This window comes from Aquila chrysaetos, chromosome 2 (genome assembly GCF_900496995.4).
Source record: "Aquila chrysaetos chrysaetos chromosome 2, bAquChr1.4, whole genome shotgun sequence".
Taxonomy (NCBI): domain Eukaryota; kingdom Metazoa; phylum Chordata; class Aves; order Accipitriformes; family Accipitridae; genus Aquila; species Aquila chrysaetos.
The window spans coordinates 38,366,781-38,394,040 of record NC_044005.1 but is presented as its reverse complement, the minus strand read 5'-3'; the positions used below and the strand labels follow the sequence as shown (position 1 = coordinate 38,394,040).

Below are 27,260 nucleotides of genomic sequence, written 5' to 3'. Positions count from 1 at the left end.
AGCAACTCTCAGCCCGAAAAGGCAGCAGGGATACAAACACTCTTCTCAGGCTTTCTGTAGAAACTTCTGAGTTTTAAATAAAAATAGTGCCATCTAAAAGTCTCCATTAACCCCTTTAAAATACACTGCTATTAAATGAGTATTTGCCCTCTTATCTGAAGTGTTTAGAACAACAACAACAAAAAAATCTCTTCTACTTGCCATCTATTAATAATACGGGATTACATAATCATAAAAAAATTCAGGTTAGAAAGAGAACTCATGAGATCTCCAGGCCAACATCCTGTTCGAAGTAGTGTCAGCTATGAAGTCTGAACAAGTTACTTGAGGCTTTATCTAGTCGTATTTTGGAAGCCTCCAAGGATGGAGGCAGCACAACCTGTTTGGGCAACCTTTTCCAATTCCTGACTGTCCTTATGGTGAAAAAAACTTCTCCATATATCAGGACAGAAATGGATTTCAATGTATGCCTGCTGTCTCCCTGCCATGCGCCACTGCGGCATCTTCTTGATGGCCTCCTCATTGGTAGGGGAAGGCTGCTGTTAGATCCCCCAAAGCCTTGCCTTCTCTTCTCTAATCTGAGCAAGCCCTCAGTCTCTCCACAAAGGGCAGGTGCTCCAGCCCCCAACCATCTTGGTAGTCCCCTGCTGAACTCCCTGCAGTTTGTCATGTCTTTCTCATACCAAGAGCCCACAGCTGGACACAGGATCTAGATGTAGTCTAACAGGTACCAAGTAGGAGGGGATAAGCACTTTCCTCACTCTGCTGGTGCTGCTCCTTAGAGGTTGCAACACAAAGTGTAAGATACAGCTTGTCTGCTGAAACTGTGTTTAGCTATCATTTCCAACTGAGCAATACTAAATATGATTCAATACATAAATATTCTTATCCTTAGCAATAATGTTATTTTTACCACATTTCCTTTCTACATCCTACTCTATTTTCAGCAGTTTCTTTTTCACATTCACCTGTTTTCCTTAGCATTTGCTTCTAAGCAACAAGTCTTAACTCACCCATTAGGTCCTACCCTTTTTTACTACCTACATTTCAGGGACCTGAAATAAAAATTAAGTGGTATGTAAGAAGGGAGCACCATACTTGGCAGAGCCATTGCTTGAAGCTTTTTTTCTTTGATATATTCCACTTCCGGCTTAAAGTAATTCAAACTTTTGTGAAATTAACTTGACAAAAACAGGGTTAGAAACCCCACCTTCTCATCCATGATAACTTCAAATGATTAAACAATGCAAATACATTTGCTTTGATACTCCAGATTCAGGCCATGGGTATAACTACCAAGTCATCTGAAATATATAAATTATTTCAATGAACCTTTTTCTGCCCATTTTTCTACACAAACAAGGATGAGACTACTGTACTTCTTGTCCTCCCCCAGACCCTTAACTTTTGAACTCACTAATTCAAAACAACAGTGAGAAAGGAATAGACATCTCAAAAACATCAAATCTTCATGGTTTAGAAAAGTTGGTAGCTAAGTAAATTACAGCTACCTTTAATGAAATACTGCAGAATTATTTCAACAGTTAGTCAGTTAACATGGGAAGAGTGGTAACCAACACATACACACATCTGTAACTCTCAAGCAGATACAGTATATAGTGCCTCCTGTCCATTCAGCAGTTAGAAGATACTGTAAGTACACAGCTGAGCAGTTTCGGTCACATGGGCAAAGCAGGAGATACTAGAAGAACAAGAGATGTTATAGAGGTAAGGGAATATAGTACTGTAGCGAGGAGGCCCCACTCAGCAGAAACAGGACAGAAATCTGAAGGAAAACTGGCTGTGTCAGTCCTACTGTTCACAGAAAAACCTTCATTTCCTTTGTACTCAAAATGCTGGGCCTTTACATGCTCAAAACCTTCCTGATAACTCAATAAACAAAACTGCAAAGAAAGATTGCAGGTACAGGACTTTTAAGACCATTTATGAATTAGAGAGTGTGCCATCTACCTCATCATACCACAATTGGAATCTGCAACATCATACAAATTAGGAAGATGAGCAAACCATTCTATTAAATTAATTTCATCATCTATGGAATAACTGCATATATCAGATGAATGTTTAATAACCACCATAGGTATTTACTTTATAAATGCTTAATTATTGTTCAGAAAATAATTGAAGGCTTCAAGATAAAAGGTGCTAAAGAAGTTGCAAGTGTGTATTTTAGAATTTTGCATCTTACCTTTCAGCACTGAATGCAGACTCTGTGTCAACATATATAACAGCCCCATCTAGTCCTCCCATGCTTACAGGCAGTGTAGCCAGAACACTCACCATAATACAAAATTGAGTTTTGCCACAACCTGGTGGGCTAGTTATCTGGAAGAAAAAAGATGAATAACATAAACAAGAGATGTCACATTCATTTCACCCTAATTCTACTTTTAACGAAGACCCATCAGCCCAAACTCCGTAAATTCTGTTCTTCCAGTTACCAAAGGAGGAGACAGCCACAAAAAGATGGAATGCAGCCCACGAAGAGCAACTTGCAGTTATTCTTGAACCTGTGCCATGCAAACTCATCCACTGAAGAGTAAACAGTTGTTCTTCAGACACAGCATTATGCTTGTACTTTTATTCTTTTGACATCCTTTATTACCTCCCATATTTGAGGTCCCCTATTCTCCCCCTCCTCTTACAAGATCTTCCCTAGAGCCACACCTAGTTCTCTTCCATCTCCCTCTCTGTGCTACCTTCTAAAATACAGCAGAATTAGAAAATTCACAGTTGACATTCACATGACATCAATGGCCTTTAGAGCTGAAAACAAAGTCCAGAGCTAATGAGTTCACACCTCACACCTGTAAATGACTGCTTAGGAATCATCATTACCTTGGTTACAACCAGGTCTCCCTTAGAAATCACAAGGATAATTGCTTATATCCCGTACAGACTGAATGTTCAATATGAACCACATATATACATAAAACAGATTTTATCTGCCCCAGAGACTACACTCTGCTATGCAGCATGTGTTTTGTCACTGGTGTTAACTCCCTATTACCATATCTCAACATGAACACCATTTAATGATTCAGACCAGCTTGCCAATTTTAAGCTTTCACCTGCACTTACTGAAAGCCTACTGCGGTTAAGCAGTATTCAAAAAGAGCACACTCAACTTGTGTGAAATGGTTCCAGTATGATTTTGATCCAAAAGAAAAACCACAAGGATCAAAAGAATACACTGTTTGATGAGATTCCCCAGTTTCGGAGAGCAAGATTCTTCTACTAGAGATGGCAGTATGCTGTTCTTTATCCACTGCAGATCTTGCAGAGATTGTAAATGAATGCTGGGCTGTGTGTTCAGATAATCATATGTTCATTACCACTACAGTGGATCTTTAAATACAGTATTACATTGTCACTGCTTCTGGGAAGGGAGATGATGATATCTTAAATATAAGAGGGCTTAAAAACAGCAAATACAAACTTGAAGTGACTTTAGGCAGTAAAAGCAGAGAGTGGTGGGTTCATTCTGATGCTAGTAGGGACTAAATAATAATGCAAGATAAAAGTAAGACTCTCCAGCAAAGTTAAACCGCAAAATGAAGCATACCTCCTCAAAACACCTAGTACTGCCAAAACAAAGGCTTAAATACAGAGCTGTTGTTTTAAATTAAAAAAGAAACCTTACAACAGATTGAAAAATCAAACTGATTTTTGAGCCTAAATGCACAATAGTTTGTTTTTAAGTACAAACACCCTTTCACCACAAAATACTAAAATATTGCTATGGTTTTGTTTTAAGCAGCAGCTGCATGACTTGAAGCACAGAAAATTTACAGGGAAACACTGAGGGACTGCATTAGCTACAGTTACACATTAGCTACTGTTAACAGTTGGTTAAAATGCCTTTTATCACTTTTGTCTTTAAACAAAGACTGAAAACCAAGCCATATCAGTCAATCTACTTGAAGATTTAATGCCAGAGAAGCATTAAATTGTTTTTGTTTAGAAGCACACACCGCATTTAGTGAATTCCAGTTCACAAATCAAGTCATATTTATGCAATTACCTGTCCTCCATCCAGTGTACTTAAATTACAAAATGTCCTATCAACAATAGCTGCCACATTTTAATACAAACCCAAAGCATACGTAAAAATTGCAGAGGCAATACATGTTCCTTAGACTGTGATAGCCAAGGAATCTCACCAGCTGTTTCTAGTTAAAAAGAACACTTGAAATGAATGAGGGGAGGGCATCAATCCAGCTGTTAAATTAAAACATTTGGACAACTGTGAGGAGACCTCATAAAAACGTTTGTAGTTTCAGCCTTGCCTGGGAGGTGCACTGGAATCAACATTTATTTCAGTGGCTGATGCAGGAGCTAATTCAGCAGAGATGCTGCAAAAATGTCTGAGGATATGAGCATCATATCAGAGAAAGACAGGGAATCTTGCAGTATGAGCTAGTACAAGGAAGTAAGCCAATGGAGCAAGAGAGAATTTCTATTCCCAAAGACAACAATACTTCATCTTCTATCAGCATTCCTTTAAAGGGCATTAAAATGGGATTTTAAATAATCCAGAGTGAACAATTTTAAAGAACTACCACATTTTATTGTAGTTACCACTGGTTCAGCAAGTGTTTTGAACAATACAATCTTAGTTAACAAAACTCTAAAATTCCTCTAGTGTAATTTAAATTGAATGTCTGCAAAAAGTTTGCTTAGTTTGTTTTACTCTAAATTTGCTCTGGAAAAAAAAAAAATTAAGTCCACCCAGATAGAAATGTAAAGACTACAACAGTTTTTAATTTTTTCTGCCTAATAAAATATACTTTTATTTTTCAATAAGCTATATATTTTATCTGGCACATCTGTAGGGTCTGGATGAAGTCACAAGGAGCTAATTTTTCTTCAGCTACCAGGGGATTAAACTCTTCAATATTCACAAAGTCATTACTTTAATTTTTCCTCAGAGGAGTTGGCCAAAAGTTCTGACATCTGACCACAAAATTTCTGCTACCATTTAATTTCCAACTTAAAACCTAATAGTGGTTTGGGAAAAAGTGGTCCGAGACAGTGTAATGCAAATCAAATCCCTCTGGCACTCAAAAAGCAAGAAGCGTTGTCTGTAGAAGATGCCACCACAAGTCTTAACCCTGTGGCTCATGTACTCAAATTCCAAGTTTCCAACCACCCTCACTGCTGGGTAAAGTAACAGGCAAATGATTTAGCCATACCAGTCAGGAAGTAAATGCTGCACACAACATACTTTTGAAGAGAACTTCTCTCAAACTTAGAATATTTGCCTAATAATAAAAATACCAAAGGGCAATCTGCTGGTCAGCTATGCCCCAGTAAGTTGCAAAAGAGCAAATTAAAATTATTAAATTCCAAAATCACATGAATCCAAAAAGAACATGACCTGAAAGCGTTCGCAAGCTGCAGTACAGCATCAAAGCAGCAGCAGCAGACACTTGATAGCTTTCTACTAAAATTTCATCTAACAATCATACTGAAGAACACTTGCAGTGCTGCCAACCTTTGAAACTACTTCAGGTCTCATAAGTCTTGCAAAAATGCTTTTAAAAATCTCCAGAACAGGCTTTAAATGAGAAACTCAGTTACTGCGTAGTTAATTGTTCTCTGCCTTTATGCGTTGAGAAACCCCTAACACATGCCCTAATCGCTTTCCACATTTAGTACCTAAAAGGCACATAAAAATACCTCTAATCTCTTAAGTTAGTCATCTAATTTCTGGGGTCTACCTAGTTCTCTCTATAATATTTCTGATTAAACAGTTAATATGCATCAGTATTGTCAATCTGGCACAAGGGTGCAACCAAGACCAAGCTACTGCTGGTAAGATGTAGTGCTTGCAGTTCTGATCTCATCCACTAGATGCCTTGTACAGATCTCAATATCTCAGTCCCTTGGTGAGATCACCTATTGAAGATAACTGCATTAGGAAGGTCTGTATTGTTAACCAAAATCTGTTAGAAAACAAAAAACTAAACATTCAAAAGTTTTTTTCAGGACAAAACTTGAAGTGCAACACCTTTCCCAGCACAGTGCTCTTCATTTACAATCAGACAAAAGTTCAGCCTATCTTTGAATGTATTCATTTCCCCCAACTACCTTTAAATACATTGATACATACGGAGTATGACCATTCTTAAAATAGAGTTTAGCAACAGTTTCCCAGATTTTCTCGTATCTAAAGAGACAAATATTTTAAGGAAACACTGAAAAAAAAAAATTAAAAATTGAGTATTGTGATAATTAACCAAGCTGAGTATTATAAAACAGATAGCTCTGGAAAGTTAAGCATTTGCATTTGCTTCCTGAAAAACATTATTTTATACCATCACATGAAAATGATATTTGACATCCCTGTTTTGAGATACACTGCTTACGGAATTTACTTTCAAAAAAAAAAACCAACCCAAACCAAAACGTAGAAGTCAAAGGTTAGCTAAACTCCAGTAAAACTCCCACCATGTCAGCCACTGCTTTTCCCGGATCTCCCTCTAGAGCAATGCCAAGAACATGGCAATCAGCAAGCTTAAAGTCTATCAGCGCTCCAGAGCCATTCCACCTGGTCTTCAGGTTACAGACAGATACGCAACTTGTAGCGCTGCAATGTATGCACATATAATACAGGCCTTAATTAGTCTTTTTTTAAAAAGAAGGCATTACATATTTATTGCATAAGTTAGTCACATTCATATGTAAAAGCTCCGTAAAGTCATTCTCATGCCTATATGCTTCACACTTGTCCTAAATGCTTATTGTACCTTCATAAAAAACTAATGACTTGGTAAAGTTAGAGTGAGTGAGTATTAAAAGGACAGTCTCCTGATTCAGCACCTTGTGCTCTGACCAAAAAACCACACTGCAACTTTCCCACTGTAAAATCCAGCCAACAATTCTCCCAGATTTCCTGGGGAAAAAAAAAAAAAAAATTGCTTTTTTAAAGGAAAACAGGGTCACCAAATCTTTTAATTCCTTCCTTTTCTCACTTACCTGACATGCTGGGGAAAAAAAAAAAAATGCACCACCAAAAAAAATAGTGCAGCCTCTAGCAATGAAAAAAAAAAAAAGCACTTGTCATCTAAAATTTTTGTGTATTTTGTGTTTAAAGCACCTGACACAAGACAGTCCAACCTATCTGTGACTTTTGACTTCTAGGTGTGATGTGCAACTGCAGTAAAATATATTAAACAAGTTACCTCTGTGAGGGATCCACAGGGCACTCCACCATGCAAGACTTTATCCAAACTATGCAGTGTGGTGGATAAAAAGGCTGAAGAGGAATTGACAGACTTCCTCAGTTTCATTTCATAAGCCTATGAAAGGAGGGAAAAAAGCAAAAGAACTAAACAAACCAGAAAATGCTTTTGTTTTTAATGGAAATAGCAAACTTCTCATATTTGCTTTCATCAACCTGGAATGACTTAACACTTGCCAATGAGCAAACTATTCCTATCTTCAGCTATAGTCCTCTCCTAGCTCATCACCCTTCCTTGCATTTATCTCTCATTTATAGCTCACAGAGTAAATTTAAAAGTTTGTTGTATTTCCCTCACCACAATATTAAATAATAAGCCTTTAACAATGATGTGTCAAAGGTTTTCTCTGCTCCTATTCAACGAGGCTTGCTTTCAACACATAAAACTCCAACTTTTAAATAAGTAAACACTATGTGGATGGTTAGTGACCAATGCAGAACACTCACATGAAACCTAAAACCAAGAACTCCCTGGCCAACATTCGTTACCAATTTGAAACCACCTGGGTTGAAGAAAAGGTTTGCTAAAGATTCTCAAGTCTTTGAACAAGCCTAGGCTGATCCTGTAGCCATTCATAATTTTCCACTTTTGTGAGGAAGACTAGTCAAGAAGACAGGACAGGTACAGAACTGAAAATAGTTCATTGACTAGAGGAACTGGCCCAAGATCAGAATTCTAGTTCATAAGAATTATTTTCATTTGGGGAATCAATTTAAACCAGACAGAGCAGAAACAACAAAATGGAAATGCTGATCTGGAAACACCAAATTATGATGTTTCCAAAAGAAAAAGGTCTTGTTCACACCTTGCAGAACTCTGCTAAAACTGACACATTCCTCAACCACTGAGCAACCTGACCATCAGAAGCTTGATTTTTAAAGGAAACGTCCAAGATCTAAAGGTTGTTGCTCTAGTAATAGTTAAGGGTTCCTAGAAGTTTCAGACTCCTGGCCCAACAACAGGGACTCTTGAAGCCCTGTCACAGCGTACCACCATAACCTTCCATGATTGACCACTCCAGAAAACCCAATTTCTCTATGCCCGAGAGAAATGCAGGCAGCAGATTTATCCCAGTCTTAAGATAGTCTGCTGGGAATATGGTATACTATGGAAGCACTTCCACCGGAATCATTGATAACTAAGTAAATAACCACACCATTGAATCTTAGATGTTTTAGTCTATGCTTGTTGGGCCAACAAGTGAGCATTTTTTGCTGAAGTTGATCAGAAAAAAATTCCAGCTAGTTCTACAAGCAGGCTAAGATAAGGTAGCTTGTACCTTCCTTTTTTAGGCTACAGTTCTTCCCTATGTTATAACAGGTAGCTTATTAGAATAATATCTGAAATTCATTCAGACCTTCACTGTTCTTCAGTTCTATTGAGGAGAAATATACAAAAAATAGCTTTCAAGACACAGAACAGGCCACTACAAAAAACAACTAATTTTACCTCACTCAAATGGGATAAGAGTTTACACTCAATTTTACTTTAAGAGTGAATACATGTACTGATGAAGAAGGATTTGCAACATATTTTAATTTAATCATTTCTTGTTTAACCTCTGACAGGACTTAAACCCTGTAGGCTGGAAACAAACCTTGTAGACCATGGAAACAATATTCTAGTCTAGCCTTCCTGCCTAACATGGACTCTGAAATTTTACCCAGTGATTTCTGTATTTAACCCACAAAATTAGGGTTGAACCAGACTGCCTTTCAGTAAAAAAAAAAAAAAAAAAAATTTAAATCGTTGAATCAGGAGTCCAAGTGCATGAAAAATTACCACATCTTTAGACAACCTTTTCCAATAGTAACTTATGTTCGTTTCTAAAGATTTTCTTATTACTTCCAATTTCAGGGATTTATTTTGTAATTTATCTTCCAGCCACTGGATCTTGTTCAGCTTTTTGTTCAGCTAGACTCTAGAGACCTCTAATATAATTATCCTTTTCTGCTCAGCATATAATGTGATCAAGTCACCCCTTAACCAACTTCCTCTCTGATGAGCTCAGTAGGCTTCACTCTGTACTTCATACTGCAAGGCAAGTTTTCCAGAAGTTAGAATTTTACTGTATATCTTGGCATACTCTCAAGTTTTGCTGCCAGTGCTTCCAATGTTGTATCTGGACAGTATTTTCCCCTTATTTATAACTCCTATTATCCAATATGTTTATTTTTTTACTCAAAGATACTGTCATACCTTCTTGCTACATCAGTCATGATGTACAACAGTCACTCTGACCTGAAGTCCATTTGAAATCCTGTGTTTCCAAAGATTCAGTCCACATCCCTTAAAAATAGTAACATCCTCTGTTTCTAGAGGTACAGCTCTGTCTTGTATGCACTTACATAGCTGGTCATCTATCAGCTGGCTCTGTATTAACAGTCCTTGACAACAGCTGTCTGACAAACTTCAGTATCTGCCACGCTTCTCAGCAAAGAAATTTGATTGAATAGTGATGTGTGGATGACAGGCAAAAGCAAATGCTAGAACTCTCCTTAAAACTTCCACCTGTCTTCAATTTATTGATTAGTAATAGTTATTGATGGAAAACTAGTAATTAGCTAGCTTTTAATCCATTTGGTATAAGTCATATTAATTCTACATATCGCTAACTTTAATGCAGTATGTTTGTGAATTTAAAGTTTCACAGAGTTACTGCTACAATTACTATGCCAATTACGCATAATAACCTTTGACATGGCTTATTTTTTTCAGGAAAAAAAAGCAGGCTGCATTTACACAGGTCAGAACTGTCCATGTCCTCTCTGTTCTAAAAAGACATCATTTTTGACATCTTTTCACCTGAATTCAAAAAAGAAAACAAAATCCAGCCACTGCATTGCAGCTAAGATCTGTTTGCTTCTTGCACTCTCCCCAGTTAGGCTACCTGTAGCCTAAGCACACTACAGCTCATTTTCATGGATGGAAAATTCCTCAAGAAGTTATTTTCAGGACCACTTCACTTCTTGGCACCAATTTTATATCTAAAACCAATTTACACTGAAATTCTTATTCTTTGCTTGTATTAAACAATGGGGTTTGTTTGTTTGTTTTTTGTTTGTTTTTGTTTTTTTTACTTGCAGGGTCCAAACTAGAAGCAATTTTTATATACCGGATTGCAAGAGAAAATGCTGTATTTCCCTGCTGCACTCAGATTGTTCTGCAAGCCTGAACAATCTCTTGAGGCTATAATGCCTAATAAAAGTCACTGCATCAAACTAAAGTGCCTCAGAGATCTAAATTTAAAAATAAAAATATTATTTCATTGTGCAAACTAAGACATCACAAACCTCCCAGGTAAAAAGATGAGTGACACTGTTTAGCTTTTTCCCAGATAGTGTATCAAAACCAGAATCAACACAAGCATACTTACTGTCTGCATTTTGGGAGCACAAGCTCGGCTGACTCTACAAAGAAGTTTCTGCACATCATAGTAGCTCTGTCCCGTTACTTTCATTAGCTCCAAGAGGGAAAGACATAAAAAGTCCTGGAAGATGATAGAACAGTTCAGAGAGTTCAACCTAGAAATCAGGACTGAGGACTAAACTGATGCAATTTATACACAACTAGTATACATTCCACAGGTTTACCAACTGTGCCATGTTATACACTATTATGCTGTATCTCTCCTACCTTTCTCTGATACCAGTGTATTAAAATAAATTGTATTCATATTTTAAGGGACATGGAGTCAAAGGACCAAACATTCAAGAACTGTGTGGTGGAATTGCAACAAGGTAACAGCTTTTTGCCCACAAAAGTCTCTACCTGAAAAACACTCAAAATACATCATGTCTTCTAGACCACAGTCCTAGGGCTAGATCCAGTAACTATGATGCATACTGTTGAAATATATAGGGACTCTTGGCTCTCTTTAGGTGAGGATTCATAACAACTTCAGAACATACTACTGAATCAACCCATAACTGATAGCGTAACATCACAGCAGGTTCACACACTAGATTATGTACTATACATGTGTTTTTGTGAAGTGTTCACAAATGGATGTCTTACTCCATACAACAGTAGCTGCACACCCCTGCTAAAATAAAGCATCCTCAGGATGTTTAGAAGTGAAGGTAGTAAGTATATACAAGTTTAAATGTTTTAGTTAGGCATCTATCATTTTAAAGGTATATTTTTAGAAGGCAGCAGGCCAGATGGAGCCTGAAATGCCCCCTACTTTCTATAAAGCTCAGCTCCCTGCAAATTAAAACTACAAAAAAGTAAACAGTACATGCATTAAAAAACAAGCCCCACCCACCCCACCCCTCCAAAAAAAAAAACCCAAAAAACCACCCCCAAAAAACACCCCCCGACAAACATAAAATAACTCTTTCACCTGACAGGTAGTGATCTGATGGCGACTCAGCCTTTCACACAGCTCCTGAGACAACCTTGCTCTTCTTAGTTTCTTAGCAGCCATGCTCCCCAATCTACAGGGGAAAAAAAAAAGAAAAAAATTTTTGAAAGATGCTTGGAATATGACTATGTGGACAACTACACTCAATCCTTGCTAAAGAACCGGAAAGTGTGTGCACATGTGTGTGTGCATGTATATAAAATTTAATGTGATATAGACTTCCCATATAAGTCTATGTCACATTAAATTATATTACCACTCTGAAAGCAGTTACGTTAAATTATATCTCCTCATACTTGACCACGCATGAGATCATGCCAGTAAGAACAGAAGAGTCAGCAATGTTTATAGGGCAGATGTTTCTGGGACATAAGAAAGCTGGAAATTATTTAGTGGTGAACTGAACAAGAACTCCTCATGCTATACTGCACTGGAAAGAAATAAGGTTACCTTTAGATGCCTAAACACGAATAGTAATCACAGTAAGTATTTAGCCCTAGAACATACACTGCTAGAACACAACACCCAGTTCTGGTGACCCAGGATTTGTGACATATGTTGAAAGAAGAGGAAGGACCCGGAAAGGAGACACCAGAAAGACTAAAGGGCTGGAAACATACTTTAGCATGCAAGACTCAAGATGGTCAAGCTAGTCAAACCCATCTCATAACATTCATATGTAACAATTTATGAAGAAATCACAGTTAATAAAGAGATATTTAATTTAGCCAACAGTCTAAAGGAAACCAGAGGCCAAAGCTAACCACATGAAGACACGAATTACAACGTAAATATTATTTTGTTCTAAAAGTGAACAAAAATACCATTGGACCAAGGCAGCAACAATTGTGGTATATTCAGTCACTTACACAAATTGTATTTACCAAGATTGCTGCTTAAAGAGTATCTGATTATTTCAGATAAGCCTTAAGACTATTTTACTTAGCAGGTACGATTACACTGCCACTACAAACCCTTCTCCCCTTAGCCCTCAGCTAACTGCATTTGTCCCTTTTTTTTTTTTTTTTGTTATTCTATTCTACTGAACAAAACTCCACAGGATAGTATTCAGCTCAGTACAACCTAAAGCACACATTTTCCTGACCTATATGTATGTTCAAGCACATAGCCGTTTCACACATGTTATTTAGGCACTATTCCTAGTATTTATTCAGCCAAAAGTTTAGGCAAAATAAAAAAGATTTTAAATAATGTGAAATTGCTACAACTTTTGCGGATGCACAGGACTCTACATCTTCACAAGACGGAAACTTTATTGCCCCCTCTACAAAATCCTCTTTAGACAGGAGGAAAATCAAATGTTTGAAGAGTTCAGCGTCCCTCAAGCTACTAGCTGTATTAATAACCATTTATAACACCAACCGCACGCTCTGCCTCGAGCATTATGGTGGTTTCTGGGTTTGCACATACACCACATACCGCTGCAGCTGAACGAAACCCTAGGCACAACCTCTGGGACCTGGTTTTGGGACTGAAGCGGTCGCAGCAGACGCCGGCAGGAGCGCCGCCTGCGCCCTCTTTGTGGTACCGGGCCGGGCAGGTGGATAAGGACACCCGTGAGGGGGAAAACGTACACACATCTATCGGCACGGACTTACACCGGGTGACACGGGTGCTGCACGACAGCTTGACGGTATCACTTCACCCGGGATGAGGAAAATGAACTTACGACCCCAACACCTGAAGGCGGCTGCGCTGCGGCGGCACAGGGCTCCCCTCCCGCCGCCCAGCCCACGTGCCTCAGGCGCCCGCCCGCCCCATCGGTCCGGGACCCGGGGCTAAGCCCACAGTCGGAGCCCTGGCCCGGCCCGGCCCGGCCCCCCCATCGCCCCCGAAACCTCGCTCCCGCCGCAAACCGGCCTACGCCCCCGCAGCTCCGGGGTCTCCCGCCGGGCCGGGCCGGGCCGGGCCTGACCCGCCCGCCCGAGGAGGAGAGAGCCCCCGTGCACCTGAGAACTTTTTCAAAGGCTCCCCGCGGCGGCGCGAGGAGGCGGGGCCGGCGGGCAAGGCCTGCACTCGCGATTGGCTCCGCTCTCGCCACTCCCCCTGCACCCGTGAAAGCCCGTGGCGCGCAGGGCATGCCGGGAGTGGGGCGGAAAGGCGGGAACGGGAGCGGGCGCGCGCCGCCTTGCGGCCTGTGATGGCGGCGGCGGCGGCGCAGCCTAGTGAGGGCTCTGCGGCCGCCGCCGGTGTGCCGCCCGGGGTGGTGCTCCTCCTGCACCCCCTCCATCAGAACAGAAGCAGCTTTGGGGGGAAGGAGGGGCTGTTTAGTGTTTATCCCTGCTCGTGAACGTGAGCCAGGCTGGTGAGGTGGAGTAAATAAGTGTGCTCCAGGCACGGAAACCTCGATGCGGGCATCCTCGGGGGTTGCCTTTCACAGTGCTTCCATGCTTTACCCTAGAAATTCCTGTTGTCCTCTGCACATAAACCATCTACAAAACTTGAAAGTCTTCAGGATGAAATGTGCTACACGTTCTTTCATTTGTTAGTAAAGAATATTGGAATAATGATTCTTGTCTTCAAATTGAGGGCTTACAAACATCTGGCCTGCTGCCAGCTCCAGGAGAAATGCTTTCTGACTGAAGAAGCTATTACCCTTAATGTGAATGTAACAGGGAGAATCAGTTGTCAAATGTGACTAACGTAACTTTAGTAATGTCTGTAGGGTGAGTTTTCCAACTCACTCTAGCTTATACTAGAAAGTACTGAAGTTAGTATTGTATATATGTTGTCTGTATAATCTTCACGGATCTAAAAATTAACCTAGCTGGAGAAAAAAATGGACCAATAGTACCTAGGATGTTTACTGAAGGCCTGTGCCTTGGGAACTGCATGGCTGGGGTTTTGTCTGTACTGAAAAAGAAACGCTACAGTGAAGCTGCGAAATACAGAACACTTCAGCCACTTTTCCAAACTAGCAGACAGGAGAAACATAGCAAGAAGCTGACTATAACGAAATGCCCAACAATTGTAGTATCAAAAAGGGTCAGTGAAATTAGTGTTTCATTCATACCCTGAAGGGACCTTACATGCCCAAAGAAGTCCAGAGGATTTAAGAAGCTGGACAGGGAGTAAGCAGCCCATACAAAAGCAACTCAGACCTTTAGGGAATAGCTACCTGAACAGGGAGAGAAGAGATGAAATAGAGGAGGAAGAGCTCCTCCTAGTGTAGTTGGCCTTTAAAAGTTGACTTGAAAAATGTAAGTCTAAGGGAGGGGAAAGGATGTCTGTTGCTGCAGTTTAGTTTCAGTGGAAACAGGAGGGCATGACCACAGTATAACTGTCATGGACTACTATTTCCTGCTTGGTACAGAGGTGGCAGGAGCCCTACCTTCCCACCAGAGGTGCAGGAAAAAGTAACATTGCCTTGATGATTTTTTTTCCCCTCCCACAAATGCAGCAGGGCTTCCCCTTTACCTCCAGGCCAGCAGGCTTCCTTCCCATTTTCTACAAAACCAGAATACCTGTATTAAACCAGAGAACTGTTTTGGGATGTTGAGCAAGGCAAGCAAATCTTACCAGCCAGGTAGTTTAGATGATTGTGAGCAAAATCATTATACCCTGGTGCCTCTCCTGCAAGTTTGTTGCATCTCATTTCTCAGTGGAGTCACGACTGTTCCACACTCTACTTCTCAGTTATGCAGATACACCTACTGCATAACCTACTGGCAAATAATCATGCATCATCTTCTTCATGTAACTCGAGAAAGTTAATACTATATATCTAGAGGATAATCAGAGAAGTGTTCACATGCACCTAGTCACCATCAACGTTCTCAAGCAGCAACACGGCAGGCAGCTCCATAGCTTCCGTATGTTTGACTAGGACAGTAGTCGCTAGGGAATCAGGGCACTCTGCAAACAGCTCTGCTTTGTGACCTTGGTCAAGCCCCTTATTGATAGGGTATCTGTTTTCCTTCCCAGTTTTGTTTTTACCTATTTAGTCTGTAAACAGAGTAAGTAGTGCCAGCCCAATAGACTTATGTGTTGGGCGTGATACAGCAGCAAACTACTCTAGTCTAACCCTTTAACTGCCCCTGGAACTCATAATAATAAGGGATTAATAAAGCTAAGAGATGGTTACTTTATAAGAACTAGGCTTCACCACATCATTAATTTAAGAAGGTCCTTTAAACTGGCAACACTGGAGCAAGACTTACAGAAAGCAAAACATAACAGCAAGGACCAAAGAAGTCTCACAGAAGCAGAGTGCTCTAACATCAAACATACCAATTAGAATAAAAAAGGGAATGGTGATTAGCTTGCTAAGGGCAAGCCAAAAGGGAGAGAGTCTGATTTGAAGGGCACGGGATAAAATACTTATCAGTTCTTACCCAAGTAAATATTCAGCTGTTAAGTAATTCTGCAAGCCTCCAGAACTGAAAAGATAATGGCAAAATTTTTCCTTTCTGGAACACAATCCACAGAAAAGTTTCTTCCTCAAGCCCAAGACAGCCTTTTGTGAGCATCTTCAGATAATAGTTCCACATTCTGGAACATTTCAGATCATTCACTTAATTACTAACACAGCATCAGCTCACTGATACTGACTACAATCCTTAGGTTTATTACTGTTTTCCAACTATCAATTCTTGCCTTAAAATTAGCAGTGTTCCCCTACCCCTGTGAAAGGAAAGTGTCTCCCCAAAAGAGTTCACTCTGAGAACACAGCAACAACTCTGACTCACAAGGGTAATCCAGATATTCAGAGCAATTCCCCAGCTTATGCTTGGTGACTAGTGTCTAATTAGTTTAATATATTCTTATACCTTGGGGTTATCTACGTGATGCCTACCACATTCTTTAAAAAAAAACACCCATGTGCTCCTGAGACTGGAAAGCGATTATAGACCAGCCCATGCTTTCCTGGGATTAAGGTCCCAAGAGGTTGCTCAGTAACAGTACACAAAGGAGCCTCCAATGAAGTAGTCTCTCTGTTGCTGTCTCCCCAAAGGAGATGGAAATTTACTTCCAACCCTTTGAGGTTCCCCCATCTCAAAAAAAGGAAATTAAAGGATCTCACAAGGAGGCCTGCACCCTGGTTAAAAATGCTTTATTTTCCATGCCGTCCATACCAGCACAGCTTTAGCAAAGCTACTTCACTTGAGACTTTCCCAACAGCATCTGCTCCAGGGATGGGGTACAAGGAAAGGAAACCATCTTTCTGTTTTTTCTACAAGCTGCTCAGCACAACCTCGCTGTTACCATTGGCTATAATAAACAGATCAAGAACAACAGACCTGTGAAAAATTAGCCCATCTTCTCATTCTGACTGATTCTCCCCCAGTTCTCTGAACAGTCTGTGGACCAGATAAATGCTTCTGCACAGGCAATTAACCTTTTTCCTCCTGCTCAGGAAGGATTAAACCCAATTATAATGAATCCTCCTCAGGTATTAGTGAAGACCTGCCTGACTACACACATTTACACCCAGGAAAAAAGAAGCTTTTTTTCTCAGGACAGGCAGAAGGTATTTCTGTTTTCTACCTCTTCACACATGTCACTGTGGATTCAGAATTATCCATCACCCCCAAAACCATTTCAGAAATATTCAGCAGCAATGTCAAGTTTTTGAAAGAGAGCATCTGTACCTCCTACCCTTTTTACAGAAAAGCAGACTAGCCACCTTCGCTGCTATTGCAGGCAGAAGGACAGACCCACCTGCACATTACAGCTTTGGAAAATTCAGCTGCATTTGCTTTTTGCCCAAACTACAGCAAACAAAATGAGAGACCTCAGGGATTATTCCACTTTTAGCCTGTACTCATGTAAGCAGATTACCCTCCAAGATCAGCTTCCTACTTCATTTAGCTTTTTCTGGTTAAAGGGACAGCAGGAGTCATTCAAGTCTTTGGGCTTTTTCTGTTTCCCTGTTACATTTTTGTTAGATGAGAAGGCAATGAACTGGTAGATTGGCAGTATAATAATCAACGTGGAGTTGTCATTACCGGAGCAGTTCTTTACCTGTACATGCTAAACCCAATTTACGCTACATAAAACAAACATGACCTCCTCCTGCCTTTTGCCTGTGCCCTACCAGCACCCCTTTTTTAGTGCCTTATCTTGAGTTTCTGTTTACTGAGGTGCTGGGGTTGTCCCAGTAGTGATGTCTGCAATCACCAGGCCTTGCCCCTCTCGCCACAAAATTTCCTGCAGCTTTCCCTGGGATGCTGAGGTAGACCAAGAAATGACAAATATCACAGCAGTAGGCCTTTAGGAGCATTGCACAAAGCAGATAATATCTGACTGAGGTAATCCTTAGGTCCTCACTGCAGCTTTTTGTTGCTAAAGCATGGAAAAACTGCCGCATACCCTATTAGTCAGAAACTTGAGCTATATTTAGACTTTTGTCCTGTGAAGGAGATCTGTTGCACTGTGACCAGCTATGGAAGCAAACTCAGTAGTTCAGTGGTTCCTCTTTGATCAGCCCAGTTCTCTGGGGACAGGCACATCCAGCACGTCACCCTGTGATCCTTCACAGCAGCCAGCCTCTGTTGAGAAGCTGCAATTAGACTAGAAAAATCCAAGCACCTCACAGTGAACAGTAGAGAAAGTGCACTGCGTACCCCTTGTCATCACACAGAGAGTCAGACACCTTGAAATTAACACTGATGGTGCCTGGGTTTAGCAGTTACACATCTGTTGCTTTCAGGTACAGCCCTTGCTCCATCCGCAGGGTTCTTCAGTGGAGAAAAGAGACAAAGGGAGCCAGTGGACTCTCCCAAGAGACGAGCTTTTTTGCTTGGACAACACCAGCAGAGAAGGGTAGATCCCAGACACTCATCTCTGTGCAGTTGCCAGAAATGGGGGTGCCCCTGAAAAAAAGACAGACTCATTCACATACAATGTCAAAAAAAACCCTGATGTGACTATTTCTGTTCAGCTCACCACCTGAGGAGCATGTTCCAAATCAGTAATGGCAGTGCAAGTGCCTTGGTTTTTGGAAAAGAAGTCTTCACTTTGTGATGTTACAGATTAATTGCTCTGATAACCCAGCAGCTGAACTGAGCCAAATAGCTCTTATTTCAAACAACAAACACACAAACCAGCAAGCAAAGCCTGGAACATTTCATTCCATGAATCGTTTCAGTCTGGGGCCTTTGGCTCTTGCATGCTTTTCATTCTACTTTTTAAAGCGATGAATGAGATCCCTATGGCTGGGACTACAAAGGAAACTGCTCCAGACATCCTCACCATCCTCCCCAGAAGATGTTGCTGAACTGTTTCCAAAGGTGGCTGAGTGGCATGGAAGAGCGTAGAAACCACCAAACCTGGGCAGAAAAAGCAGAGGAAGATCTTCAGTCCCACAGTGTTTGTGCCTTACAGTTTTCTGCTTGGCCCTGAAAGAATGAGACATCTTCATGCCCCGTAATTGAATGTTACTCACTCTCACACACCTACAAGGAACCTGGCAGTCTAAAACAAGATCAAACCAGAGACCCAGTGTCCTGTGTCTTAGCAGTATTGGCAAACAGATGCAAGAGATCTCTTAGTGGATAATTATTGAAGAATTTACCCACAGAGGAAAGAAGACATCAAATTAATTCTGTGGTGATTATTTTTTACCTTAAAGCATGGTGCTTCTTATCCATTTTACTGGGATGAGCACACAGCAATAATATATTCAAATATCACTGCAGGACTCCACTACTGCAAACTCAATTACTGTAGAGAGTATCCAGGCAAGCAGGTTTGCCATTCACTGCTTGGGCATGATGCCATAGCTATGATCACATTATCCTCACCCTACGTTGACTACCCATGACAAATTGATTTTACAGAGTCATAGCTATTTTTTAAATCACTACAGCAAATTATATTAAATGAACTATGCAGCAAATTAAGCCTATACTTAATTGAAGTAAAATAGGACATTTGTACAGCAAGAAGCTGAATGCATGATTAGCTGTTTTGCTGAACCGGGGTCCTATTAATTGCCCAATGACTGAATTTTTGTTTCAGTGGTCTTTAGGATATAGACTTATAAATCTGCAGGAAGCATCACAGTCCAATCCAATCCAGTCATTGAAGGCATATTTTCCCAAACCTCAGGAGTTTTCACATCCAGGAGGGAAAGGGCATGAAATGAGAAGACTCCCAGTCTTGCAAAATAAAGTGCACTATAAGGAAAGGTGCCTCTGAGCTGACAGAAGACAGAGCCATCCTGCATTTGTCACTGACTTTCATTAGAGCTGCGCTGTCATGGCATCAGCGGGGACAGGTATATCCTGGGCTGTGTGACTCAACAGCCTTATGGTACCAAAGGTTTAATTCAACTGGCTCTCATTCAGCTTCCACTGGGAGCTGCGTGTTTCCATCACCTCACAGCGGGGACTCACCAACTCACATACAAAGGCCAAATGATTTTTAAAAGCCTCTGATTTGAGCTGGCTTGATTGTAGGGCTTCCAGCTTGAAATACTTTCATCCCCAGGGGTACACAGCTGCCAGACTCTTAACTGGAGCCATCTGAAGAAAATCGGGATAGAGATGTCCCAAACTGGTAAAACTTGAGTCACTCTAAATCTGTGGTCACTTTTCAAATATCTGGGCTTGAATGATAAGATCAGGAATGTAGACAAGTCATCAGGGCTGGGAAATGGGCAGATGAGCATGAGACTTGTTTGTCTTAACTCTCAACACTATGTTTAAAACAAATACTCTTTAAATAATCACCCGACTTCCTTCTTACATTGGTGAGGATTCAGAATAAGGTCAGTGAAATGAATAAAGTTACACAAAGCAAGACTAAGAACAGAATCAGGTTTTGTGGTATTAAAAATATGGACGATAAACACACAGTTTTGGCTGTTTCTTTCTCTCTGCCTTTAATCTGACAGGGAAAAAAAGAAGCTGGGAGGATGAATGAATGTCAGATGTGAAGAAAATCTTTGGGCTTTCAATTTCCTATTATAAACCAGGACTAGAATAGTAAAAAAGTGGCAGAGGTCAGGAATGAGATGTAGTGAAAAAAAAAGCAGCATGCACACTCTTATTCCAGGGATAATGGTCTCAATCTGCTGTGTATGAAAAGAGACGCTGGGACAGCAAGGCCAGAAATAGCAGAAGGTTTTACAGGGCAAGGGAGGGATACTGTTATTTGTACTAGATCTACGTATGGTTCAGCCTGAGGTTTTGTAGCTGTAATTCTGAGAGCCTGGCATCTGCCACCCCACGCTGCAGTCTCCTACCTAAACCACAGAGCGAGTGCACATGCCCTGCTTTGCCATCTGGGAGGAGTCAGACGATGAAGAACAATTCTGGAGCCATCCCAGAAGCCAAGACCTCTGTCTCCATCCCAGAGCGCCCAAGAAGGGCAGATGTTTGGTTTCTGTTGGATTAAGCTTTTGGCTGGAGATTAAGCTTTGTTGTGGGTTAGCTGCTGATCTTAACTGGATAGCTTTCCTTCATATTGCCAGAAATGCCTAGAGTAACACATTGGCTCTTTTCATGCAGTCTGTCAACAACCGAAGTCAACACATAACATCAAAACTTTTTACAGATTTTAAAAGAAATGGAAAAAATAGGTTGGGATGGGCATGAATTCCCTCAGTTTCTCCTCCCCACTGCTAAATTCCCCTGCTTACCAGTCCCTCCGTTCCTCCTGCTGCCTGTTCAAAATGTTGAGAAAAAAGGAAATTGCTGCCACTACTTCAGCCACAAAACTGTGGATATTGAGGGAATCCAAGAAGAGCAAGATATTGTTCGCATACACCAAGGATGGCTTGAGTAAAATGAAATTTATTATCGCATTGCTTCTGAATAACTGTGCTCCAGACATACCCCTCAGAAACTCATTTAGTCCCAAGCCTGAAAAAGGTTAGATCTAGATCCAAACGTCGTGGCTAAACGTGGCATTTCTATCCGGTTCGCTGACTGGGGGAGCTCAGAGAATTACCCCAGACCCCCTGTTGCTCTAGGAGATGTGACAGGGATGTCCTGACCCCCCGGTCCCCTGAGGCTGGCTACTGCAGTGCTGCTGACCCCTAGCAAGGGGGTGGACTAGGTGCCAGGAAAGCACATTCTGACAGGCATCCTGAACCATCCTTCTTTCATTGCTAAATTTACTCCCCTGCAAGGGGACTATAGCACATGGCAGCTGTTTGCAGGGTAAAGAGAGAAATCAGGGCTATTTGTGACATCCATTGAAGGGCTCTTTAATATATACGCAGCCCCTCTTGTGATCGCTGCTTTATCTAACCATAGTTTCTACATTCCACTGCACAAACGCTTCCTGACATTCACTGTTTCTAGCACCATTAAACTCTGTGCATGGGGCGGGGGGGGAACATGGTTGGGCAGTTCATGTTTGAAGGCCAGCCGCACTGAAAAGCCAAACCGATGCCCCATACAGCTCTGCAGGCTTTGGAGGGCACCTGCTAAAACCAGCTCTTTTCTCTTGTGCAGATTTCAGCACTTGAGGTAAATTCTGGTTTCCTTGGTTAATGTTTGCTCCTTCCTTAGGAAAACACTGATGGAAATTCAAAGCATCTTTGTCTGAGGTAGGATTTAGTAATAAGTGAGGTCCATGTTCCCCTTGGTTCTCATCCAGTGCTGTTACCTATTTCAGCATCCAGTGAGCATAAAAAATTCCCTTTGTGATTTAGTAGCATTTTACACTGAGCCCGCGAGCTACGAGCAACTGCACGAGACACAGAACAACAGAGAATTTAGTCCAGGCTAAGGACGCTCGCTACCTTTTCCTTTTTTTCAGGAACTGGCGTGGAAAGGCCCGTGTCTGTGCTGGTGTATGGTTTTTCCTTGCAAGCAGCTGGGCTGCACAGGCTCTCCCTGTTGGGATAGTCCAGCTTCACCACCTGCCGGAGCCTGGGGGACCACCACCTGCCTGCACTGGGCCAGGCTGGTGCCGGAGGGGGCTCCAATGGCTTCTGAGCACCGCGGCTGTGAGCTGGCACCCTGGAGTGCCTGATCTGTACTGGAATTTTACTGATAGTTACTGATATTCTCAGGACTGGATTTTAGAAGGGCTGGTGTCAAGGTTTGGATTCCTAAGTCTTGTGGAATTGGAAATTCCCATTCTAGCAGGCCTTGCTCAGTCTTAATCCCTCAATATACAAAGGAGATCAATTAGCAGTAGTGCAGGATTGGGGGTAGGAGAAGGCAGCTTCTTTGTAAAACCTCATTAAAACTTAGATCATCTCTGGCTTGTCAGTGTATACAGTGGGGACCCCGTGAGGGCTTTCGTTGCATCTTTGGACATAATTCTGTCCCTTGCAAGGTCTTCTGTGCTGGCCAGCTGATGATCGCCTTGGCCAAGATATCTGCATTTCAAAAACACCATACTGTTACAAAGTGCCCATTTCTGCCTGCCTTTACACAGGCAGACAGTTTTCCCCCACATGAATAACCTTTTTACAGTCCAATGAGTAAGCACTGCTCCTCTGCTCAGGCTCAGCCCCGATACTCAGGCTGCAAGGTGTTATAGCACTGGGGGCTATTTGATCAGCTGCTATTATTATAATAAAAGCTATCCCTGACAGAGCCGTAGGTAAAATCTCTCTTGGGAGCAGCATTTCCTGCTGACTCCATATAGGCGGCTTGGCAGAACGCCCTGTGCTTTACAGATATTTTTTGCTGGAAACAGAACAATCCTCCTGCGGGGCCGTAGAGCCAGCCCCTTAAAGCCCTTGACCCTGAATGCGTAATCTCCCTGGAGACCCGATGTACATGAAGAAATATAATCTTCTTGAAGCATCTGCTGTCTGCCTTGTGTTAAAATATGACTGGGATGCAACTGTCAAATCTCCAGCTCACTCATTGCAGAATCCTTTACAGGGCAATAAAAAAACCCCAACCCAATCTGAAAGGAGCTCTTGCACACAGAAGGATCTCTCTCTATTGCTTTAAGGAGCGTTATTGTAGCACGGCTGCAGCCTGCGAGGTTTCTGTGGCATTCAACAGACATTTCACCTGCTTTTGTGTCCTGGGAAAGTAATAGCGCGCAACAGATGGCAAACGGGGCCGAGTTTTGGGAGGTCACTGTAACGGCATCACATGCAAATCCTTCGCCGGCTGGGACCTGCGCGGCGCGTGAGCTGTGCTGGGGAAGCCGGGAAGAGCTTTCCTGCTCGCACAGGGGGAGAAGCTCAGATGGAGCATTCGGCGAGGAGGCCTGGGAGGGCTGCCCTCGCAAATGAGCAGTCTGACAGATCGGTTTTCCCACTGGGGTGAAAGGGAAGAAGAGGTGTCTGTTATCACACAAGGCACAGAGAAGAGGGGTGTCTGCTGTTTTTTTTTCATTTCTTTATCCATTTTTTTGAGCCAGTTGGAGGACTTGGTCTCTGCTCTGAAGACAGAGGTGCAGGGAGCAGGAAAAAGTGAGACCTTAAATGCAGAAGTAGCAAGGAAAGAGCATCGATGTGGCTTGTCAGTGATACTCTGATCTGCTGTTGTTTCGGTTTTCTGCATTTTTTTTCAACACTGTAAACTCACCTCCTTGACATCTGCCCTGCCCTTGCTCTCGGTCTCCCCTGCCCCCACTTCTCCTTTTAATGCTGGTGTCCTCATTTCCCCTTTTGTACATATGACCCTTTCACTATGCAGGGATTAGTATCTCACTCATAAATATGTGAAATGGATATGCAGATGATTTAATTTGCTGGGTTTTGGTGGGCTGGTGAGACAGACTGGCGTGGGGAGAAGGGTATGTTCTAGCAGGTCAGCTGAAGAAAACATCTTGTGTACGGACGAGTAACGGGAAACAGGCATATGGAACACCAGCACTAGCCCAGCAGGGAGACCTCAGGGGATGGAGACGAGGTGGTAAGACACAAAGGCCAGGCAAATAAGGAAGAGCAGAAGGGAAGGTCGAAGATGGCTCTGCCTCCCCCATTTGTTATGTGTCTGCCAGGGAGAAAGGATGAGAACAGGGAATGTGAGAAGCAAAAGAGGAGCAGAAGTCTGCTCTGGCTACGGGTGGTTTGAGTTGCTGGTAACTCATTCAGGAAGAAATGCCAGAGGAGCCAAGAAAAATGCAGGTGTAGAGAGATGGTGGCAAGCTAGGAGGGAGGCAGAGGTCTGAGATGTGAGGAGGAGATGGCAGTAAAAGGTGTGTAACTGGGTGGAGGCACCCAAACACGGGACACAGCTGAGCTGAGGAGGGATTCCCAAGGAGGAGGAGAGACAACAGGGAGGCGGTGAGAAGGTGACAACGAAGGAAAAGTTGTCAAGTGGCAAGGATTAAGTCGCCAGATCCAAAGCAGGAAGTTGAGACGAACACCAAAGCCCTAACATGCACTAAGACCTTGCCAGGAGGCAGTTGGTGAGGCGGAGAGGAAGGACAGGACTGAGGCGATGGAAGATAAAGCAGAGAAATAGGGTTTAATGGACCATACATGGCAGCAGCCAAGGCCAGGCTTCCGTCTGGTTTTGCAGGCAGCCGTAAGGTCACAGGTAGCCTTGCTGGGACACAGTGTAGAGGCAAGACCACTTTCACCACCAGCGTCATGCTGGGTGCATGCCTGGCTCTTGGCCAGAGACCAGGGGCCAGGACAACCGTAGCCTATGCTACCCGCAGAGATGTTCGTGCTGCTTTCAGCAGTCACGCAGCACAAAGCCCCGCCATAAGCACGCTGCCGGGGGCCAGGCTGCCTTTACTGCGAGATCAAAGGGCAGCTGTGCTTCGTCATCACATTTATCAACGAAAATATAATTACCATGCTAACTCCAGTCAGCCTCTGCTGAAGAGCCAGGTGACTGTCCAATAACGTTAAAAATCTGTTTCGCTAGAGCATGCCAGCATCCGGCTAATGTGGACACCTGTGTGTCATCTGCAGAGGTGCCCCAGGGAGGAGGCTCCTAGCGTCCCACCAGCTGTGCTCCCCTCCACTGGTGCCGCTGGCATGCTCAGGTCATCGGCAGGGATTTGCCTTCTGGTGTGACACTGGGAGACAAGGCTGGATGGAAAGGGGCAACAGAGGTGCCTCATGGACACTTTGGTCAAGCTGTTTTATTAGTGGAACAGAGCTGGGGTGCTTGCTCTTATCCTTTAAAGACTTCAAGAGACTTTTTTTAATGCTTACTGTGATATCATAGCACTTACAGATCCTGTTGGGGACAGGCTCACATCGATGTTACAACAAAAAGACACGTCCTGGCCTGGAGAATTTGCAACGTGACTGAGATTAGAGATGGCAGATAGGCACCAGTGGCCAACAGATGGAGCAGCAGCAGAACAGAAGGATGCCTAGGATCAGCACAGCAGCCTGGGTGGGAGGGAGTACTTTTGGTTGATGCCTTAGCTGAGGAAGAGGAGCGGATGGGTCTGACTCACACTGGGTACACACCACTCTCATTAGCAGTAAGAGTGCACACAGAGGGGAAGACAAACCCTAGCAAAGACATCAGAGGGTCCCCAAGGTGGTAACTCCCTTTTTTTTTAAAGATGGAGCAGGATCATATGGCATGTTTGCCTTAGACATTTAATCAGATTTAAAAACATTAGGTAAAACACTTTTGAAAAACATGGGCCTAACCCCCCTCTCTGAGCTGAGTGCTCATCAATAAGAGGCTTTAACCCCCTGCCAGATCAAACTGAGACCTCCCCATGTACCAAAGCACGCAGACACACAGCTTGCAAGGTCACGAGCACTCAACTCAGATCTTAACCTGCTTCATGTGTATGTGGAGCTTCATTTTGGATCTTCTCTGGATCTCATATACTCAAGAAAATGGCAGTGAGTGGGCCCAGACTGCTGTTGGCAGCTAAGCAGGTGATGGCTCTTCTTTGCCAGTACAAGTTATGATGCAGTCAGTGGTGCAGCGTGGAGGCCATCAGCTATGTTTATGCATGTAAGCACACACACTCACTATGTGTATATGCATTTGTATGAAGGATCAGTTGAAATTATGTATTATTCCACATACATTGAAGCTCAAAGAGATTGACCGGAGAAGCTTTTTGCTGAATTTAGCCCTGAAAGCCTATTATGTACCATTGTGTGGATGTTATAGAAAAGGCACTGAACAATAACTGCAAACTCGCTGCTATACTTGTGCCTGAAGGCAAGTGTGTAAAATGTTTTCTGCCTTCCAAAGCACTGACAACTGCAGCTGTTGCAGGCTTTAATGGAAGCTACAGCTTGTCAGCAATCAGCCCATTTGTGTTAAGTTGCCAAAGGTGGGGTTCAGACAGGAGGCTTAGGGCACTTGTGATTGCAGCATGGACTTGTAGTGGAGGTAAGGCATGAAAAGGGACAGGTTACCAAAGCAGCTGATGAAGAAACAGGAGCAATAGGAAGATCTGTGGTATCAGATAAGTGGTCTGACAACAGAAACAGCAACAGAGATAAGCTCTGTAGTAACTGCAACAACACGACTTGATAGAGCAGATGGTCACCTCAGTTTAGCCTCTAACATGGCTTGTTGCCCCTAGCAATATTTACCCAAAAGTATTCTACTGATGGCGATGGGATTATGTAGCGAACAGTGGGAAATCAGTCCTATTTTGTACAAGATAGATCTATGCTGCCTATCAGTTCTGACAGTCTCTTCATGTGCTGGCTTTGACTTGGGCAGACGGAGCGATGCGATGATGTACAAAACCATTTCTGGAACAGCTTCAGATGGTGGAAATGGGGTAGCACT

The 27,260-nt window shown here is 42.5% G+C and overlaps 1 protein-coding gene across 21 annotated transcripts in view; it reads right to left on the bottom strand.

Moving 5' to 3' along the window:
* RAD51B (RAD51 paralog B) overlaps window positions 1-27,260 on the bottom strand; it is a 495,227-nt gene that overhangs the window by 440,415 nt on the left and 27,552 nt on the right. For 20 of the 21 annotated variants that reach the window (XR_003925819.2, XR_003925817.2, XR_003925818.2 and 17 more), the window contains exons 2-5: window positions 11,614-11,707; window positions 10,645-10,758; window positions 7,209-7,325; window positions 2,210-2,346 (exon numbers count right to left, since the gene is read on the bottom strand). Coding sequence is in view for 12 of the 21 variants with exons in the window: in XM_030031133.2 (XP_029886993.1) it covers window positions 2,210-2,346; window positions 7,209-7,325; window positions 10,645-10,758; window positions 11,614-11,697 (452 nt within the window). In the remaining 9 variants the exon portion in view is untranslated. Of the gene's footprint in view, window positions 1-2,209; window positions 2,347-7,208; window positions 7,326-10,644; window positions 10,759-11,613; window positions 11,708-13,253; window positions 13,573-27,260 lie in introns of those variants that run through there. The other variant, XM_030031088.2, reaches the window with a different exon arrangement.